Below are 22,895 nucleotides of genomic sequence, written 5' to 3'. Positions count from 1 at the left end.
TCTCTGTCTTTGAATTTTGTGTTGACAGATTATGTCATGTGGTAGCAAAGATTGGACCATGAAGCACCAAGTATAGCCTATGGCCAACATATATAAGGGTGTATAAGGGGGCATAATGACATGTATAGATACACAGGTAAAAAAGCTCATCTTAATTTTGCAAGCACATGTTTTTTTATTTTTGGAAAAAGATAAAAAGCTTTCATCATATAATTATTGATTCACCAAGCTCAACTGAGTTTCACTGGTGATTTTGGCATTGGTGTGTATGAAGTGGCTGGAACAGGAGTACAGAGAAACTTGGCTAAAAGAGCACTACAGTTGTTGGTGTCAAATCTCCATTCATAATATGAAAAGGTAATTAAAAAAATATTTCTCAGAAACAATCAAATGGTCCTCATAACTGGGAGATCTGGCAGAAACAGACCTTCTGTCTTCTAATGTCTGTATCTGCCACCTTCTTAGGAGAGCTAAGACATCTTAATTGATTCTGGATTATATATAAAAGGAGGGAGTAGTTCCCATCACTCAAAGCAGAGTTCTGTTACCAAAATAAGAGGAGAATTGAAAAGATGCCGTGGCAGATACGTACAACTGATTCTACCACTAACTTAACTGACAGCTCTTATATTTGCTAGTGGTATGTCTTTGGGCAAGTTATATAATCTGCCAAATCTTTCTTTCTTTATTGGGAGATGGGAAAACAGTAGCACCGCCTAAGTTTGCAGTTACTGGGAAGGTCAAGTTCATTGTGCATGCCAAATGCTAAGCGTGGTGTTTGGCACACAGGCCTCCACATAATGGTCGCTGTGCCACACCACTACCACAGTCAGCAGCATTGTCATCAGTTTTTAAAATTTATTAATTTTTTAAATGAAGAGTAATTGCTTTAGAGAATTTTGTTGTTTTCTGTCAAACCTCAACACATTATCGTCATTTTAATTAACAGTAGTAGCAACAGCATCCTCCACTCACTGTCTTTTCATCTCTTCCCTTTTCCTACTTTGCGCCCTCATCAGTTCTCTACTGACTCTTTGCAGAACTTTATCATCTCATCTTCTGTATAGCAAACAGTGATCTTTCAGAGCACAAATTTGGTCCCATTACCCTCTTGCTTAAAATACTCCAATGACTCTTCTTATTGACAGAATAAAATTCAGACTATAATACATATACTGTTTTTGTGCAGTTCCAGTTCTTTATTTTCTGTGGATTTTGTGAGAATTTATCTTAGCATTTATCTTGGTTAATGTAATGCATAATTTCAAATTCTACATAATATTCAGATATAAATAGATAGTAGCAGATATTAATGGATGATGGTTAATGCATATGAAGTTTCAGGCTTCTAATGGTTGGTAGGTGTCTTTTTGTTTTATTTTCATTTAACCAAGTTTCAAGTCAGTTTAAATAGTTTGACTTAATAGATTTATAGCTTGAATTTTGATGACTTAACAGTAGGGATACAGGAAGGAAATGTGATAGAATGATAATAGTTGAAAAGTCAGGAAACTAGGTCATGAAGAGAGAGAGAATATATTTGTATTAGGCTGGATGTTCTTGTACAGGATTTCCTCAAGAAACAATCGCCCATATTATGTATGTTTACATCTAATTACATCAAACAACATTCCTCCTCATTTCCCTGTGCAATTGATTGATTAAAATTGATGGTGGAATGCTTCCTTGGAAGCCAGGAATGAAGGGTTGTTATGTGAATAGTCATAAGCTGTTAGCAAAATGTGTCATTTTCCACACACTACTTTTTACTTTCTCTCTGACCCTAGCCACCAGTATGACTTTCCCAGTCCTTGACTTTTTCTGATAGTGCTTTACTGTTAACTTGAATTAATTGTTTCTACAGTGAATACTCTATACCCATGATCCTGTAGTCTGTAGTTCTTGTGTCTGATCTCATATAACTACAGATAAGTTTTACTCAGAAGGTCTTTTAGCAGTTTGTCAAAGCCTCAACATTTGTTACTGCATTTTAGACAAGTGACAGTCAACAGTTGATTGAAAATTAACTAGAACCAATAACTGGAACAAAACTCCTGGTCATTGGTTAGAGTTCTTTGAAATGCTCTGGTCTCTGTTGTCATCTGACATTATGGTCCCTAGATTTGCAAGCATTCTGACAGCATATCATCTGACATTATCCTTTTGTCAGGGCAGGAAACCAGGAAGTTTAAGGTGTTAGATAAATACCAGGTGGGAAGTGAAAATAGTCCACAGTGCTGCACAGGTAATATCCTGCTTATTAAAGTAAAGTTAGTAGTTATTTGAATTTAATAATTAATAGTATATAGAAATTTACATATGGATTTAGGGATAACTTCAGTGAAAATTTTTAAAGATAATATATAGAAAGTTGGTGAAAAGTGGCTTACCATAAATTTGAAAAACATTTTATGTTAAGTTTTTTAAAAATCAAGGAGATACACTAAACAGGCAATTGAAGTTAGAGATCAAATGGAGATGGAAGAGCCAATGAAAGAAGCTGAGAAAACAGCTGCCAAAAAAGCAGGAGGAGTAGAAGCAGAGAGGATGTGAAGTGTCCGTTGGTTTACACGGCATTAGTAGTGCTTGTGCTGGCGAATGTTTAACAGCTGACCCTGGAGAAGAGGCGGGAGGCAGAGGACTGATGCTCTACTTTTTAACTTTTTCTGATTTCTGTGGTATAAATATTCCACTATGGCTAATTTCAAATTATTAGCAGCTACTTTCAAGTTAATTTCAGTTTGCAACCAGATTGCAGATTTTCTGAAAATTTAATAATCAGTTTTTATGCAGTATTCAGACTGGCTCCAACACATCACTGATTGGAGATCTTGGCAAAAATAATGTCAGCGAAGTAGTGGGGTTAGAAGAAAGCTGAAGGATGTCCTATAGATAAATGATCTATGGACATTAAAATGATTATTTTGAAGAAAGTGGTAAGAAAGAACATATTTAATATAGCATGAAAAAGTTATACTTTAAGCTTGGAATGATGAGCAATATCTCTTCCTATCACATAATATTTTTAAAAGACTACATTTTATTTTTTATTATATGGAGAACATTATCATTTAATAACCACTTGTGTTTATATGTACCTGCTAAGAATGAGATATACTTCTTTTTTTAACCTTTGTTATCGAAGTCAGGATACATACAGAATAAATTTATAGAGGAACTAATTTTTTACAAGAGGAAACAAAGCATATAAATTTTGAGCTGATAGATAAACTTTTATAGCCAGAGAGTTTTGTCATCATTACAGAATATCTAAAGACATTTTAGATATTTAGAATATCTAAAGACATTTTAAATATTTAGAATATCTAAAGGTATTTAGATAAAAATATGTAAAGATATTTTACACAAAAGCCGTTATTGGTATAATTGGGAAAATTAGTTGAAATTTTTGATGTGAAAAAAAATGTAATCTGGTCTGTATATAGACATAGAAATATTAGGAAATGTTATGCTTCTGTTTTAATGTGAATTCATGTACTGATCAGTTAATACTATCTTTTTGTAACAAATATCTTTGATGATTTATTTTTATTTTGCTTTATTTGTTGAAAGATTACTCAGCAGTAATTTTAACTACTCTACTTGAATTAATATATACATTATTTGGTAATCTGTTTTACCATGGTACTACAGAGAAGGCAATGGCACCCCACTCCAGTACTCTTGCCTGGGAAATCCCATGGACGGAGGAGCCTGGAAGGCTACATTCCATGGGGTCACTGAGGGTCAGACACGACTGAGCGACTTCACTTTCATGCATTGGAGAAGGAAATGGCAACCCACTCCTGTTCTTGCCTGGAGAATCCCAGGGACGGGGGAGCCTGGTGGGCTGCCGTCTATGGGGTCGCACAGAGTCGGACACAACTGAAGCGACTTAGTAGTAATAGTATGACATTTTAAAAATAATATCTAGCTGATAAATAGGTATTCCTTTTGTTTTGCATTAATGGAAAGAGGTTATTAGTTTCAGGTCAGAATTTTGGCATTCCTAGTATCCAGATTTATAAATTTTTAGTTCATCAGAGATTGTGAAAGAACTTTTGTGACTTCTGTATCATACTAGGAATGAACAGATGTAGGTAATGAAATTGTAGCTAACACATGTTTTGTTACACTCGGCTTTGTTTCTCCAGGCAGGCAGCTTGCATAGGGAGAAAATTATGGTCTTTTTCTTCAGTTAGACTTGAGTTAAGCTCTGGCGCTAATGTTTTCTAGCTGTTAACTCAGCTTTTTGTTAATTCACTTATAAAATGGGGATAATAATATTGCCTTTCAAGGTGGTTGGGAGAATTATATGAAGTAGTGTAGTTAAAAGACCTTTTAAGTAGAGTCCGGTACATAGTGAAATATTAATTAAGCCATTTCTTTAAGTAGGTGTCTCAGAATACAATGAAGGATCATCTTGGGAAACAAAATGTACCTGTTTTTCTACTATAAAAAGCAGGTACAGCTGCAACTGGAGAATGAATACTCTGCAAAGAAGTATTAATATTTTAATTAAAATTTTAATTTAATTAAAATTTTAATTTAATTTAATAATTTAATTATAAAGCACATTCTAATGTACAAACCCAAATAAGTTATGACAATTAATAAATTCACTCTTAATGATCCTTGTATTTCAGAACATGGGCCTGTAAAACATTGTAATCAATTATTTTGTGAACTTGCCTTTTTAAACTTATGAGCTGATTTAACAGGAACATTTTATTACAAGTCAAATGAAACTCATAGTATCCTTTGATTAATTTTATCATATAAACTTTTATCACTTTGATCTTTTAGATGTTTTTATAATTTTATCTATTTTGTGATGAATTTTTGTCATTTGTTTGCTAATTTTCTTTTTCCATTTTTTCTCCTCTATTTAATATATAATATTACTGATTTCTATTTATGCTTTTCTTTCACCTTTCCCTTTCAGTTCATTAAAAAAAAGAAGAAAAAAAGCAAAGCGTTTTATTCTCCTTCCTGTACAGAAAAGGGTCTCAGTGTATTTTCAGTTAGTGACTGTAGACCTGGCCTGTATTATCACTACTATTTTGGTGGTTTGGAATCATCAGTGCCTCCTCAGGAAGAGCAACAGAGAGCAACTAGTTGCCAACTGCTGAATTAAGACACTTTCTATTTGACTCTTGGGCTATTTCTATATTTAAAATCATCTTTCCACAATTTAGTGATTTAGTATATTCTATTATTTATTTAATAGATTAGTTCAGTTTCAAAATATTTACTTCTGACTTCATTACTTAACTAAGATAAAATGTTTAAGGAAATACAGGAGTGGTGAAACCTTTAAGGACCTTCCTTGGCTTCAGTTCAGTTCAGTTCAGTCACTCTGTTGTGTCCGACTCTTTGCGACCCCATGAATTGCAGCAGGCCAGGCCTCCCTGTCCATCACCAACTCCCGGAGTTCACCCAGACTCACGTCCTTGGCTTACTGTTGTTTTATTTTGTATGTATATGAAAACTGTGTTCTTTTAAAAGCACAATTTTATCTTCTGCCTCATTGAGTTTACTTTTTTAAGAGTAGTTCTTATTTTAAAATCAGTTTTCTTTATAGATTTTTCTCTCACTGTATTGTCTCAGCATAATGGAATGAAGTGTATTTATTAATAGTAAAATTACTGTTTTATTCTGTAATGTATATCATCAGTTAAGTAGATTAGGACATCTTTACCTTTTTTCTTCTTTTAGAAGAGCTGTAATCAAATTCTCCCACACCTACCAAGGCTAATTGAAACCATCCTGTATGCGTAGTTATTCAGACTGCCATTTGAGGTTCAGGATACTTAGTTATTCTCATGATGACTTAAGTTGTTTGTACTTCCTGATCATCATCGATTTTGGTGTTCCTACCTGGAATAATTTTGAAAAATTGATCCTTTAACTCCCTGAAGTTAAAATCAGGGATCTTAAATATCCCTGGTGGCCCAGACTGTAAAGTGTCTGCCTACAATGCTGGAGACCTGGGTTCAATCCCTGGGTCAGGAATATCTCCTGGAGAAGGAAATGGAAGCCCACTCCAGGATTCTTGCCTGGAAAATCCCATGGACTGAGGAGCTTGGTAGTCTACAGTCCGTGGGGTCACAAAGAGTCAGACTTGACTGAGCTACTTCACTTCACTTCCTAAATATCTATTCAGACTTTGTTGTCAGCAAATACCTTCATATTTGACTTACTTTGGAAACTAAAAAATTGCTTCAATTCACTATATATTACGTCTTTCTATTAAATAAACCCTATAACACTTGTATGTTAAGGCAGCTGTAGGGACTATAGATAATGTGTATAAAGGGCTAGTATGGGGTACCTAACACATAGCAGATAGTCAGCAAGAGGCAGGTGCTGCCTTTATTAACAAGTGCCAAAACATGCTTACTGCTGAAAATGCTCATTTCTACTTTTCTTCTTTCTAAAGAAAAAAAATTAATATTGACTACAGTGATCAATAGATATTGATCTAGTGATCAATAGATATCAATATCAATAAGATATTTTTTGTGTGTTATATTGGTAAAACTGCTGCTGCTGCTGCTAAATCACTTCAGTTGTGTCTGACTCTGTGTGACCTCATAGACGGCAGCCTACCAGGCTCCTCCGTCCCTGGAATTCTCTAGGCAAGAACACTGGAGTGGATTGCCATGTCCTTCTCCAATGCATGAAAGTGAAAAGTGAAAGTGAAGTCACTCAGTCATGTCCAACTCTTTGCAACCCCATGGACTGCAGCCTACCAGGCTCCTCCGTCCATGGGATTTTCCAGGCAAGAGTACTGGAGTGGGTTGCCAGTGCCTTCTCCGATTGGTAAAGCAGATCTTGGGAAAACTGATCTCATAAAAGTATCTCTATTGATGGTCTTGGCTAGTATTTGAGATCTTGCATATTTGAAAAATCTTTGTTCTTTGTCATGATCAGTGGGTGGTTAGGCTAAATGTAGAATTGTACTTAGAAAATAATTTTTCTTTAATTTCAAAGAGATTTAAAGTCTGTTAGATAAGCTTCTGGCTTCCATTGGCTCTGCTGAGAAGTTTCTTTTCATTTTGAGCCTTGATCTTTAGTCTTGACTTACTTTGTCACTTGGGGCCTTTTTAAAGATCTTCTCTTTATTTCTGCTGATCTGAACATTTTACTTGGTACCTTTTCTCCTCCAGTGGGTGTTTGGAAATGTATGGAGACAATTTAGATAGTCACAGTGACTAGGAGTGCTAAGGGAGAATGCTTTGGCATTTAGTAGCTAGAGATCAAAGAAGTTAATTTACTTGCAAATACAGGAAGCATTCTCACCCAGAATTTAGTAGTATCCCTATTAAGAAGTATTGTGACCTTGGTAAAATATAAGAATAATCCTAATGTTCATACTGATTATAGTGTTTGGCAAGAGAAACAAGATGTGTGCACCAGGACCAGTCAACTTGATTGTAATTGTGTTATAGACATGCTATGAGAAACAGTGGAGGAAGAAAGAGTAAGTGACACAGAACAAATCGAAGGAGAATAAAGATCATTATGTGAAATATAACCATCAGATTATCTGTGAGGTATATGTATATATGCCATGTTACTGATTTGATTTCTGGTTGGACATTTTCTACACTATTTTGCTTAATCAGATTTTGACACTTTTTCCCCTGTATTTCCAAGTAGTACCTGTTCTTTGATAGGTTTATGTTATTATTCAGTCACTCAGCTGTGTCCGCCTCTTTGTATCACATGGACTGCAGCAGGCCAGGCTTCCCTGTCCTTCACCAGAGAAGGTTTATAAATAGATATCTAATTGTAATTCAAACACTTAGCAGTTCCAGATCCAGAAAGAACTGAGAATTTTTTTTTTTTTTTGCTAAGACTAGAACTTGACTGACAGTGAATGATACACAATGATAAATCAGGTGGGGACTCAGAAAAGAACTGAGCTAGAGGTGTACTTGCACAGTTTCATAGCAGCTTCTGTGGTTTCAGTTTGTAGTTCTGTTTCACCAGTCTTGGGAAATGAATTACCAGAGCAGCATGTACAGATAGCCATAACAATGCAAATATTCAGTAACAAATACAACTTGCTTTTGAATTATCCACCATTTTTTTATGGTTCATATGATTGCTTTACTTCACTAATGTGGCTAACCAGGCAAACTGTACATTAGAAACATAAAAGTCTAACCAAGCAAAGAGGGATTAAGATAATGAGGTGGGAAGATAGTAGAAGATGTTAAATGAGTGGTTTGATAATTAAGTGTTAATGCAGTCTTCATTTTAATATGCATATGATTACTTTTACTTTTCAGAACCTAAATCACAGCCGCAGCAGCTTCATCAAGGACAAAACAGAGTGTCAAATACTGAGCAAAATGGAGTAAAAGATAATAATCAACCACGATATCTTCCTCGAAATGATACGAGACAGCCAAGAAATGAAAAACCTCCTCGTTTTCAAAGAGATACCCAAAATTCAAAAGCAGTTTTGGAAGGCAGTGGATTACCTAGAAACAGAGGTTCTGAAAGACCAAGTACTTCTTCGGGATCTGAAGGATGGGCTGAAGAGAGAACCAAATGTGATAGATCATATTCTAGATATGATAGAACTAAGGATTCTTCTTACCTTTTAAGTTCCCAGCACAGTGATACTGTATTTAAAAAAAGGGATAACTCTATGCAAAGCCGATCAGGAAAAGGTCCATCCTACACAGAGGCAAAAGAAAATCCTTTTCCTCAAGAATCCGTAGATTATAATAATCACAAACGTGGGAAAAGAGAAAACCAAACAGCAAATTCGGATCATTTTTATGACAGGAAGCCACGAACAATAAATAATGAAGCTTTTAGTGGTGTAAAAATTGAAAAACATTTTAATGTAAATACTGATTACCAGCATCCTGTCCGAATGAATAGTTTCATTGGTGTTCCAAATGGAGAGACAGAAATGCCACTGAAGGGAAGGCGAGTGGGACCTATTAAGCCAGCAGGACCCATCATGGCTTCATCCTGTGATGATAAAATATTTTACAGTAGTGGTCCCAAAAGAAGATCTGGGCCAATTAAACCTGAAAAAGTACTAGAATCATCTATTCCTATGGAGTATGCAAAACTGTGGAAATCTGGAGATGAATGTTTAGCACTTTATTGGGAAGACAACAAGGTATGCATGCTGTAAAGTTATTAAATACTAATATTAATGAATCTAACAGTCTAGTGAGACCATAGAAAGCCATTGCTTTGGGACAGGGTTTCAGTCTCTGGTTGTACTTGTTTATAGTCTTTGAACAGATGTATGCATATGTAACTTATCAAAGAAAGAGCAAAATATTTAATATTTTTTATGGATGCTTAGGAGTCCCATAATATTTGGTTGTTAGGTTTGATTTTCACTTGCATATCAGAAAAGTATTGTAAAAGTGAATAAATGAGGTTGACAAGTTACTTTAGTTATCATCTACAGAGCTATTAATATTTGCTTTTCTTTCTAATAAAATTGTACTGATTCACAAGGAGGCAAATCAGCCGAATGGTACACAGTTAAGTTCTGCAGATGTCATTAATTTAAAGGTAATATACATAATTAGCCTACTTTAAAAAAATTATGAGTAGGAAGGTTAATTATTTAGCTAATAATAAATAATTTAAGAATTATTAAACCAATAATTTAAACAGCCTTGTGTTCTACATTATATACTGGCTAAAAGGAAAAGAGGGGGAAAAAATGGAAATGGAAAGACACAAGATGAGATTGAGAAGGAATACAGTGAATCAGATAAAAGGGCCTGACAAAAGGAAGAAGACCGACACAGTGAGAACAGGAAGGGAAGAGGCCAGAGGGACCCTCTGACAAGAGGGACTTTGTTCGTGTCTCCATTTCTGCCCAGCATGCTCCTCTAGTAACTGCTCTTCTAATCCTTGAAGACTTGGCTCAGAGACTTCCTAGAGGAAGCTTTCTTTGTCTGCACCCTCCTCCCTTCTATATTATTGTCTTTCTCAATCAGTGCCTTGTTCACTTTCTAAAGCTTATCACAGTTTGTAAGTATTTTTGGTTTTGGTTCCTATATTGATAACTTTTTCCCCTGCCATGATTTTAAGTCCCTTGAAGACAGGACCATATCTCTCTAGTTTTTCTCTTATTGCCCTGTTCCTCTCACAGTGTAGGAATTTCATAATTATTTGTTAACTTTGTTAATTAGTTCATTTTCCAAGAAGCACTTGCATTGGAAAAAAAGTTGAGTGGTTAGGGCACTGGAGATATTGTTGTTGTTCAGTCACCCAGTCATGTCCCACTCTTAGTGACCCCATGGACTGTAGCCCTCCAGGCCCCCTGTCCCACACCGTCTCCCAAGTTTGCCCCACTTCATGTCCATTGCATCGGTGATGCCATCCAACCATCTCTTTCTCTGATGCCCTCTTCTCTTTCTGCCCTCAATCTTTCCCAGCATCAGGGACTCATCCAGTGAGTCAGCTGGAGATATTAGCAAGGTAATAAAAACCAGAGGTAGTCATACTAGGAAAACTATTGTGAAGGACGTAGGTGAATGTGAAGATCAAGTAAAAAATATATTTGAAACAAATATTTTATGTATAGAGTAGTTTCAGTTGAGATGGCTGTGCCCATATGTGTGACTGGAAGGAATAGTGGAGATAATGTTACCTGAAGATTTCAAGGAATGAAATTAAGGCTAGGAGGTGTGGTAGGATGATTTAAGAGATGCTATAGGGCTTGGGATCAGGAAACAGGCCCCACTGTGTTCAGTGAATGATGAGGAATAAACAGGGTGTTCAGTTCAGAACAGTTCAGTCGCTCAATCGTGTCCAACTCTTTGCAACCCCATGAATCACTATGCAAGTCCTCCCTGTCCATCACTCAAACTCATGTCCATTGAGTCAGTGATGCCATCCAGCCATCTCTTCCTCTGTCGTCCCCTTCTCCTCCTGCCCACAGTACCTCCAAGCATCAAGGTCTTTTCCAATGAGTCAACTCTTCGCATGAGGTGGCCAAAGTATTGGACTTTCAGCTTCAGCATCAGTCCTTCAAATGAATACCCAGGACTGATCTCCTTTAGGATGGACTGGTTGGATCTCCTTGCAGTCCAAGGGACTCTCAAGAGTCTTCTCCAACACCACAGTTCAAAGGCATCAATTCTTCAGCACTCAGCTTTCTTCACAGTCCAACTCTCACATCCATACATGACCACTGGAAAAACCATAGCCTTGACTAGACCGACCTTTGTTAGCAAAATAATATCTCTGCTTTTCAATATACTATCTAGGTTGGTCATAACTTTCCTTCCAAGGAGTAAGCATCTTTTAATTTCATGGCTGCAATCACCATCTGCAGTGATTTTGGAGCCCCCCAAAATAAATTCTGACACTGTTTCCCCATCTATTTCCCATGAAGTGATGGGACCGGATGCCATGATCTTAGTTTTCTGAATGTTGAGCTTTAAGCCAACTTTTTCACTCTCCTCTTTCACTTTCATCAAGAGGCATTTTAGTTCCTCTTCACTTTCTGCCATAAGGGTGGTGTCATCTGCGTATCTGAGGTTATTGATATTTATCCTGGCAATCTTGATTCCAGCTTGTGCTTCTTCCAGCCCAGTGTTTCTCATGATGTACTCTGCATAGAAGTTAAATAAGCAGGGTGACAATATACAGTCACTTGACGTACTCCTTTTCCTATTTGGAACCAGTCTGTTTTTCCATGTCTAGTTCTAACTGTTGCTTCCTGACCTGCATATAGGTTTCTCAAGAGGCAGGTCAGGTGGTCTGGTATTCCCATCTCTTTCAGAATTTTCCACAGTTTATTGTGATCCACACAGTCAAAGGCTCTGGCATAGTCAATAAAGCAGAAATAGATGTTTTTCTGGAACTCTTTTGCTTTTTCAATGATCCAGCGGATGTTGGCAATTGGATCCCTGGTTCTTCTGCCTTTTCTAAAACCTGCTTGAACATCTGGAAGTTCACGATTCACGTAGTGCTGAAGCCTGGCTTGGAGAATTTTGCTCATTACTTTACTAGCATGTGAGATGAGTGCAATTGTGCAGTAGTTTGAGCATTCTTTGGCATTGCCTTTCTTTGGGATTGGAATGAAAACTGACCTTTTCCAGTCCTGTGGCCACTGCTGAGTTTTCCAAATTTGCTGGCATATTGAGTGTAGCACTTTCACAGCATCATCTTTCAGGATTTGAAATAGCTCAGCTGGAATTCCATCACCCCACTAGCTTTGTTCGTAGTGATGCTTTCTAAGGCCCACTTGACTTCACATTCCAGGATGTCTGGCCCTAGGTGAGTGATTACACCATCGTGATTATCTTGGTCGTGAAGCTCTTTTTTGTACAGTTCTTCTGTGTATTCTTGCCACCTCTTCTTAATATCTTCTGCTTCTGTTAGGTCCATACCATTTCTGTCCTTTATCGAGCCCATCTTTGCATGAAATGTTCCCTTGGTATCTCTAATTTTCTTGAAGAGATCTCTAGTCTTTCCCCTTCTATTGTTTTCCTCTATTTCTTTGCAGTGATCACTGAGGAAGGCTTTCTTATCTCTTCTTGCTATTCTTTGGAACTCTGCATTCAGATGCTTATATCTTTCCTTTTCTCCTTTGCTTTTCACTTCTTTTCTTTCACAGCTATTTGTAAGGCCTCCTCAGACAGCCAGTTTGCTTTTTTGCATTTCTTTTCCATGGGGCTGATCTTGATCCCTGTCTCCTGTACAATGTCACAAATCTTAGTCCATAGTTCATTAGGCACTCTGTCTATCAGATCTAGGCCCTTAAATCTAGTTCTCACTTCCACTGTATAATCATAAGGGATTTGATCTAGGTCATACCTGAATGATCTAGTGGTTTTCCCCATTTTCTTCAATTTAAATCTGAATTTGGCAATAAGGAGTTCAGGATCTGGGCCATAGTCAGCTCCCTGTCTTGTTTTTACTGACTGTATAGAGCTTCTCCATCTTTGGCTGCAAAGAATATAATCAATCTGATTTCGGTGTTGACCATCTGGTGATGTCCATGTGTAGAGTCCTCTCTTGTGTTGTTGGAAGAGAGTGTTTGTTATGACCAGTGAGTTCTCTTGGCACAACTCTATTAACCTTTGCCCTGCTTCATTCTGTACGCCATGGCCAGTTTGCCTGTTACTCCAGGTGTTTCTTGACTTCCTACTTCTGCATTCCAGTCCCCTGTAATGAAAAGGACTTCTTTTTTGGGTGTTAGTTCTAAAAGGTCTTGTAGGTCTTCATAGAACCGTTCAACTTCAGGTTTTTCAGCATTGCTGGTTGGGACATAGGCTTGGGTTACCGTGATATTGAATGGTTTGCCTTGGAAACGAACAGGGTGTTAGGTGTTAGCTAATGATAGCAGCAAGAAGGGGTCCAGGTACAACTAGATGGCATAGTCTTTTAAGGTTTTTGTGTGAATGTGGCTAGTAGCAGCTTCTCTGCTGTCAAGTTTTTTTTCAAGGGTGAAAGGAGAGGAAGAGACTGCACTAACCGTGTCTTTTCTTTTTTTCAAGAAAAGTAAAAGCCTTTCCAGAAATACCAACAGATAATCTCATTGGTTGGAACTGTTTTACATGGCTACTCCTTGGTTCTTAGGGAGACTTGGAAAGCAAGTGCAGGTGTTCATCACTATCTAGACTCTTACTCTTGCAGCTGAGACCACTCACTTTCCAAAACACAAGAACTGTTTGATTTGGCTAGTGCGGGGATTACTTATGCTTCGCCATTTCTCCATTAAGGTAGAGCCAAGAAGTAGTTGAAAATTAGAGTTGGTTTTTAGAGCTAACATTGTCTACCTTGGAGGGTTCACTTCTGTAGGGGACTTCCCTGATAGCTCAGTTGGTAAAGAATCCGCCTGCGATGCAGGAGACCCCAATTGGATTCCTGGGTCAGGAAGATGTGCTGCAGAAGGGATAGGCTACCCACTCCAGTATTCTTGGGCTTCCCTTGTGGCTCAACTGGTAAAGAATCCACCTGCAATTCAGGAGACCTGGGTTCGTCCCTGGGTTGGGAAGTTCCCCTGGAGAAGGGAAATGTTACCCACTCCAGTATTCTGGCCTACAGAATTCCACGGACAACATGTGTATGTATAGTCCATGAGGTCACGGAGTTGGACACGACTGAGCAACTTTGACTTTGTCTTTGTCTTTTTGTCACTTCTGTAAGATGCTTCTGTGAACAGTAAAGATGAAGGTGGCAGAATTTTTTTTTTTTTTTTGCATTGAACAATGTGGAGTTGGTGACCCTGACAAACAGAGGAAGTAAGTGAATAATTTGAGTTCAAGTCCAATAATGTTTGAAAGGCTTGGTAAGAAGACTCAAGCTTTCCACTGAAATCCTGTAAGGATCATGTCCTAGTACTAAGTGCAAAATACAAGCAAGCCAGTAGAAAGCCTAAAATCATTCCTGCACATGATCAAGGGTACCTACTTGTACTCTGTCTGCCAGCTTCCTAAAATATAATCCTCCTAGAGGGAAAAGTAATATTTTTTAGAACCTCTTCATGGTATTTCACCTATTGATACAATGTCTGGCATCCTAAAAAAAATTATCAGGCATGTTAAAAATATAGAGAGAATATGAATGAACAGAAACAAAGCAACAGAGAATAATGACAGTCCTAAGATATTTAAATGTAGACAAGTTCTTTAACAAATATTGAGTATTCAACAAACCATAGTTGAGTAGCTGCTAAGTGTTAGGTGCTTGGGATACATCAGATAGTTTTGCCTGTGCTATGAACCAAGTATCTTCAAATACCTGATCAGATTGTTATTAAAGCTTTACTTTCAACTGTAATTTTCTCAGAAAATCAATAATACTAAAGTCATATATTGTCTCTACTGAATATACTCAAAATAATATCATATAGCATGTGAAAGGTGGTGCCTACTATTTCCCAAAATATTTTGAGCTTTTAGAGGATTGTTGGAATAATTGAATGATCTCCTAAGGGGACTACTTTGATTTTACATGGATGTTTTTCAGTTTAGAGTGAAGGATTTTAGGCTCTGTATAGATACACCATTAAGCAAGTAAGATAAATAATACTTTGTGAAAGAGATGGCATTGGTTATCTTATAAAAGCACCTAATTTAAGTGATAACTTTTCAGTGTCTTGTCAAGAACAGGCAACTTTCCAATTTTCTAGCCAGAGACTAGGGTAAAGGCTTAAGAAAAGCATTATCTATAACTGTCATTAAGAAACCATGATTTTAATTGCATTATAAATGATGTTTGGAAGCAATCAGTTAGTATCATTTAAAACATTCCTCATGATATCTTGCCTTCTTTCAAGCTTTACTATCATAGAAAGACTGAGCATTTGGAACAATCCTCCTTCTCCCTGTACATCTGCCATGACTAGTTCAGCTGTTTCAGCTCTATCAACTGGGATAGACCTTTAAAATGGTCTCCTTGCCTTAAGTCTTATTCCTCTTAAATTTGTCACTGGAACTGCCGTTACTGTGATCTTGTCATTCTTCCTAGTTAAAATATTTCACTTGTAGTCTAGCATGCCTATAGAGCCTCTATCCGCTGACCCTTACTATCTTGTCCTATTGGCCAACGCTTCTTATGTCATGCCATAATTAATTTAAAACTATTTGTTGTATCCTATACTCAGACCGTAAAGCATCTGCCTATAATGCAGGAGACCCAGCTTTGATCCCCGGGTCGGGAAGATCCCCTGGAGAAGGAAATGGCAACCCACTCCAGTATTCATGCTTGGAAAATCCCATGGACTGAGGAGCCTGGTGGGCTACAGTGCATGGGGTTGGAAAGAGTCAGATACAACTGCGTAACTTCACTTCATACTCTTCTTCATGTTTTGTTTCTGTAAATTTTACTGCTTGGCTAAATACGCTTCATTCTTGAAGATTATACCCATTGTCATTTGCCCCAGGAAGCTTTTCCTGCACTCCTAGCCATATCAAGTGCCATATCACTACACCTTTACTTCCCATGTTATGTAGAAGTCATTTTTTACACAGGTTATCTTTAGTAAGTTCCTAAAAGGATGTCAAGTTGTTTTCCTAGGTTATATATTATGATTGTTTGTCATTGTTGAACCTAACTGGCATAATTGTCTAAAAAGCTTACAGTTGAAATATGCGAGAAATACAGCAATTTACAGAATATGGAAGTGTAAGGCTAAGAAATAAAGGAGGAAAGGAGAGACGTGGATATATAACTAGATCTCTAAGATAAAGAAAAATTCTGGCGTGGTTTCTCTAATCTTCTTGCATCCAGATCTGGAAAAGAAATACCATGGATTAACTTAGTAACTTTTATAGTATGGTGTATACTAGTTAGTTGGGCTTCCCAGATGGTGCTAGTGGTAAAGAACCTGCCTGCCAATGCAAGAAGCATAAAGGATGCAGGTTAGATCCCTAAGTCAGGAAGATCCCCTGGAGGAGGGTATGGCAATCCACTCCATTATTCTTGCCTGGAGAATCCCATGAACAGAGGAATGTGGCAGGCTGCAGTCCATAGGGTCACAAAGAGTCGGACACAACTGAGGCAACTTGGCAAGCACACAGGAACACTAGTAAAAGCAGATTCTTTCCTGGTACACTCACAGTAACTGCTAATTTAGAAGGTTATCAAGAATAAGAATTTTTGTTGCCTTTAGCATTTTTTGATTCCAGTGAACCATGAAGGTTATTGAACTCAGGCTTGGCTGCTTGCTGCTTGAAAGCCAATTTTTGAGAACCAAGTATTGGGTAAAAGGGAACATGGCTTTGTTGAGGAAACTTGTGCTGTTCCGGGAAGAAGATGGGCTCATGGCTCAAAACCTAACTCCCCTAACCAGTTCCCTTTTGCCGTTCAGGGGAAAGAGCTTTTAAAGGAGATATTTAGGGAGATACAGGTGGATGGAAGGGTTGGTGGAGGGGGGGCTTCATGCAGAACAGCTCCAAAAATCATCATCATCTCCAAAAATCATCTTGAAATTGGTCATGTAGTGGTCTGATCAGCTTCATATAGTTGTTTTAAGTACAAGTATTGCTCGGATTTCCTTGAGGCCAGTTCTTAAAATTGTGAAAGATGGAAGAGCTTATGTTGTAACTACAGTCTGGTCATCATGTGGTTAACTTCTTCTGTCTAGTGGGTGTTTTGGTATCTGTAAAACAGTCAAAGGATTTGACTGAGAATATGTATCTGTAGCTCTTGAGGAGAAACTGAAGGTCCTTAACTTTGCTTAATGGCTAAACTATTATTTTGTGTTGCTTGACCGTTTTCCTTTGTTTCCACGTTTTTTCACTTCTCTGATTACATTTATTCCTTGGTTAAGCTTTTCTGTAGACAAGCAGCAGATGGAGGACCTGGGGGAGAAGGAGCGTCTGTCCCGGAAGGTCTCATGGGGTCCTGTTACACTGATTCACTGTCAGAGTAGACTGTTAAAAGAGCGTCCAACTCCCTTGTTTGAAGAAAACTTTCCTTGAGAGTAAATAAGAATTTTAAGAATTTTTTGTTGCTATTTCATGTTCATTAAGCAACATTCAGACCTATAATTCGAGTCCTAAATGGGTTGACCTATAGTGAAGGGAATACTCCAGTCAGTTGATCTACTCCAAGTTGCCTTAACAGATAAATTAAAAATTGAAGTTGTTATGTGAATTCAGTTCCTGGTGACTTTGTGCATTGGTTCCCAGAGCCAAGTAATACTGGATAAACTGAAGAAATAAAAGTGTTTGGTCTTACAGTGTCTTAAATCCTATAAATCCTGGATATAAGTAGTGTGCTGACTTCTTGCCTGGGAACTCTGCTTCACCACAGCTGCCTGTATGACTATAGCAATGACAATGAGCCTTTGAGGATTTTTTTGGTCATATATTTCTGTTTTTTAAATAAATTACTTCATACTTATATACTCTAATTAGTACATAAGAACTGTTTTACTAATGTCAAAGGGATTGAGTGGCTAACAAGGAGACGTTGAAGAACACTAATTCTTTTTGCACGCATTAGCATGTGAACATTCTCTACTGATCCTCTTAGTTCTGAAATCTTACTACTGCTCAGTGTATGTCAGAACTCACACGCATAAGAGAATCTCTCTTTTTCTTAGCCAATTTATGATTATCCAAAAGTAAATTTTGGACTCTGTGGGAGAAGGTGAGGGTGGGATAATTTGAGAGAATGACATTGAAGCATGTGTATTACCATATGTAAAACAGATGACCAGTCCAAGTTCGATTCATGAAGCAGGGTTCAAAGCCAGTGCTCTGGGACAACTTAAGGGATGGGGTGGGGAGGAAAGTGGGAGGAGGGGTTCAGATGGGGAGACACATGTGCCCCTGTGGCTGATTCATGTTGATGTATGGCAAAACCATAACAATATTGTAATGTAATTATCCTCCAATTAAAATAAATTAAAAATGCATTATCTTAAAATTTATTTTTTTAAATATTATATATTTCAAAGTTGCTAAGAGAATTTATATCTTTAAAGTTTTCATCCTAATGAAAAAATATAATCATGTGTGGTGATGGACACTAACTAGACTTATTGTGGTGGTCATTTCACAATATATACATATATCAGATTATTATGTTTTCCACTTAAAACTAATACAATGATATCGCAATAAGATTGATTTAAAAATGAGCTTTCAAAAAATACTAACATTGTAACATTTTGAGTATATTTCCATCATGTATCACCTTATCTAGACAATGTTGATCGTCCTGTTTAAAACTCCTTTTTGTCTCCTCAGTTTTACCGAGCAGAAGTTGAAGCTCTTCATTCTTCAGGTATGACAGCAGTTGTTAAATTCATTGATTATGGAAACTATGAAGAGGTGCTACTAAGCAACATCAGGCCCATTCAGTCAGAGGCATGGGTATGTGATAAAAATTATGTACAAAGACATAAGCTGTTTTGAAGGAAATACATAGCTCTGAAAGATTAGTCATAGTAATACTAAATTTTCCAATGGAAAAATGTTTTGTTTAAAACTGGCTACTCCTAAAGTAAGGTTTTAATTAATAATTACCTTAAACTACAGTAAGAATGAGTGCATTGCAATTGCTTCTCTTATATAATGCCTTGTTATATTATGTTTGGCAATAAGTGCCCTTATTTATGTTTGCCAAAAATGTGTATGTGTTTTTATGAGTCTTTATGCATATTTTATTCTTTCCCAGTTTGTTACTATTTAAATTTGACCAAATTATGTCCAGCAATTGTCAAATTTAAATCTCTTTTGGATACATGTATAATCTTTATTATTTTAGTTAAATGTAAAATTAAGAAAAACACTTTAAATTATATATGAATTCATCTGCATTTACTAGACATATATATGTACATGTGCAGATTAAATTTAAATATCTTTGTTGAATAATACTTAATTTTGTTGCCAAATGTTATGTCAAAACTGACAGTTTTGTTGATATAATTTAGACAGTATTGACCTCCTGGAGTCCATTGTATACAAGATTTATGTAACTTTATATAGAGTCTCAACTATATTTAGGCAAAAACAAGAGGACAAAGCATATTAGAATTTGTTTAATAGAGTTTTTTTTACAAATTTCTTTCTCTAATTTGTGGGTTCAGTTCAGTTCAGTTGCTCAGTCATGTCCAACTCTTTGAGACCCCATGAATCGCAGCACACTAGGCCTCCCTGTCTATCACCAACTCCTGGAGTTCACTCAAACTCATATCCATCAAGTCGGTGATACCATCTAGCCATCTCATCCTCTGTCATCCCCTTCTCCTGCCCCCAATCCCTCCCAACATCAGAGTCTTTTCCACTGAGTCAACTCTTCTCATGAGGTGGCCAAAATATTGGAGTTTCAGCTTCAGCATTAGTCCTTCCAATGAACACCCAGGGGTGATCTCCTTTAGAATGGACTGGTTGGATCTCCTTGCAGTCCAAGGGACTCTCAAGAGTCTTCTCCAACACGACAGTTCAAAAGCATCAATTCTTCGGTGCTCAGCTTTCTTCACAGTCCAACTCTCACATCCATACATGACCACTGGAAAAACTATAGCCTTGACTAGATGGACCTTTGTTGGCAAAGTAATGTTTCTGCTTTTGAATATGCTGTCTAGGTTGGTCATAACTTTCCTTCCAAGGAGTAAGTATCTTTTAATTTCATAGCTGCAGTCACCATCTGCAGTGATTTTGGAGCCCCCAAAAATAAAGTCTGACACTGTTTCCACTGTTTCCCCATCTATTTCCCATGAAGTGATGGGACCAGATGCCATGATCTTTGTTTTCTGAATGTTGAGCTTTAAGCCAACTTTTTCACTCTCCTCTTTCACTTTCATCAAGAGGCATTTAAGTTCCTCTTCACTTTCTGCCATAAGGGTGGTGTCATCTGCATATCTGAGGTTATTGATATTTCTACTTGTTACTAGAAACCTGATTTGTTGCTGTTTCCCTAAAATATAAAGATATACTAGAAAATTATATCATTTAGACTGTAGCCTTCATCACTGAAGCATATTTGTTTTCTTATGAACTTCTTTTGATTTAGTTTTGATCCTTGTAGATTTTCCTGTCATGACCTCAGGGTCATTGCCCACTTCACCCCCCTAAAAAAGAAGATAAATAAAGCTACAACAAAAATCTAGTAGCAGTAATCATATTGGGCCCGTGGATATTTTTATTGACCTTTTTATTCTAGAAAATTGATCATTTTCCAGGTAGCTTATTGTTTCATATTTTACAATATAACATTCATATCTTAATCTGTATAATTAAGCAAGAGATCCTTTCTCTTACTCTCATTCTCTAAAGTTTAGCTGCTTTTTCCCTAAAAGACTGAAATACCATTAATGTCTAATTTATATCTTTTCTTGGAGAAACTTGTTATAACTATATCTTTTGCCCTTTTGATTCCCACATGATGGCTATTTTTATTCTCTTTTTTTAAAGTCAATGCTCACATCTTAATGCAATTACAATGGTAAAAGTATTTATTGAGTCTGTATTTCTAGAAGGTGAGCCCAGGTTTGTTATTCATCATGTTATTCCCATGTTAGCCACTACAGAGTCAAAATAAAAATTTTATATTTAGTTTTTTTTAGGAGATTTAAAAAGAGATTAATTTTATTCTTTTCTCCCTAAAAAAATTTTAAGTTTCCTTACTTTGTTTCCTCTCTACTTCCTTTTTCTGTTCCAGAGTAGACATAGCTGTTGAGCAGCTTTCTTATTCCTCATTGTAGCTCTTCTACTCAGAGGTGTTTGGTGCCAAGTGATCTTTTTCTTTCTAAGTCAGTGACATTTCCTCTTCCCCCTTTAATAGTCCCCATTGCTTTATTGATTTTAGGTCACTGTAAACTTGGCTGAACAACAAATGCATCACATGTGATAGCCCATGTAGTGATTCTGAACCACAGCAGTATTTCATGTTCTCTGTACCTCATCTAGGCTTTACTGTCCTATTTTTTTTTAACCTATTTACTTTTTCTGCAGTTAACTTAAAAATCTTTCATGCTGTGCTAAGTCACTTCAGTCGTGTCAAAGTCTTTGCAACCCCATGGACTAACAGGCCGCCAGGCTCTTCTGTCCATGGAATTCTCCAGGCAAGAATACTGGAGTGAGTTGGCATGCCCTCCTCCAGGGATTGTTCCCAATAAGATCCATGAAGTATTTTGCAGGAAGAGGCAGGATAGTATTATTAAAATATTTTGGCGATTCTGGTATTTCTTTTTTCCTAATTACAAATAATTAAGTGATTGTTGATGTTTTATGCTTTTGCATAAATTAATATAACAAATATTTTTGGATCATGAACAGTATTATTAAGAATAAGATCATCCTTTCTTCCTCATCTATGTGAATAATTGACTTAGTTGTAGATGCAGCTCCTTTTTGAATAGAAGCCACACATTAACATATTTTCAGTCATCTCCATTAAAAAAAAAAAAAAAGTATGTGTCCATATACATAAAAAGCCTCTGAAGAAAAACAGTCAGTGTGACTGTCAGTACATTTAACACAGAGTTAGTGTATCGATGTGTTATCCTCTGAGAGGACTAATATTGGGGTCTGTGAGCACTTTTTTTTTTTGTAACTTTGGAATTATAAAAAGTTCTAAGTTAATCAAAGTAAAACGTTCACTATACCAATAAGAAGGTAACTCTAATTGATGTCATTTTAGAAGCATTAAAGGGCTACAAAGGAAAGGTGAGGCTGATAGAAGCCTTAGCAGAGTTATTTACTCACACTGTGGATTGTGTAGTTTTTAATTTTTTTAACTCTTGCGCTACATATGTACATTACTGTTTTTAATTGTGAAGTGATTTCATATGTTTTAAGGTTTACGTTTGTTATTGCCGTAAGATTTTGGAAAATCTCTTGTCTTCCTAAATACAGTAATGAGCATTCATTGAGATTTTTTTAATAGTTTGCAGGAAAAATAATACAACCAAGAAGCCTGCATATACACCAAAAATCTTTATGGAAATCAGTTGTCTGTATTGTCTTAAAGGTATAAGGATGAATTATTAAATAAAAACATGAAATATTAAGAGACTCAGTGACTAAGTTAATAGTCTCTTATGTGGAAAATTAAGACAAAAATCAAATTAATAGTTTAAGTGTTAATTTCTTTCTTCATGAAGTTTGAGCTATTTGCCTTAAATCTACCTGTAGACAAATTTCTAGTTTCCCCATCTATTTGTATATTTTCAGAGCATACACAGTGATGATATATTAGGTGATGAAAGTATACATTCTGATTATGATTAAATACTTTATTTCCTCCAAACTGATCTACTGAACTTTTTGTTCTGTCATCCTTGATTTTTTTCTTCTAGCGCAATTAAACTATCAACATAATGTGAGATTCACAGCTCATTCTTTTTTTTTTTTTAATTTAATTTTATTTTTAAACTTTACATAATTGTATTAGTTTTGCCAAATATCAAAATGAATCCATCACAG

General features: G+C 36.6%; 1 protein-coding gene across 3 annotated transcripts in view; it reads left to right on the top strand.

Moving 5' to 3' along the window:
- The window catches only part of TDRD3 (tudor domain containing 3), a 226,752-nt gene that overhangs the window by 157,904 nt on the left and 45,953 nt on the right, over nucleotides 1-22,895 (top strand). For all 3 annotated transcript variants that reach the window (XM_027557099.1, XM_027557098.1, XM_027557100.1), the window contains 2 exons: nucleotides 8,301-9,151; nucleotides 18,711-18,836. In XM_027557099.1, the coding sequence (XP_027412900.1) occupies nucleotides 8,301-9,151; nucleotides 18,711-18,836 (977 nt within the window). The remainder of the gene's footprint in view (nucleotides 1-8,300; nucleotides 9,152-18,710; nucleotides 18,837-22,895) is intronic.

This window comes from Bos indicus x Bos taurus, chromosome 12 (genome assembly GCF_003369695.1).
Source record: "Bos indicus x Bos taurus breed Angus x Brahman F1 hybrid chromosome 12, Bos_hybrid_MaternalHap_v2.0, whole genome shotgun sequence".
Taxonomy (NCBI): Eukaryota; Metazoa; Chordata; class Mammalia; order Artiodactyla; family Bovidae; genus Bos; species Bos indicus x Bos taurus.
The sequence above is the reverse complement of the archived record's forward strand: the minus strand, read 5'-3'. Positions and strand labels throughout refer to the sequence as shown.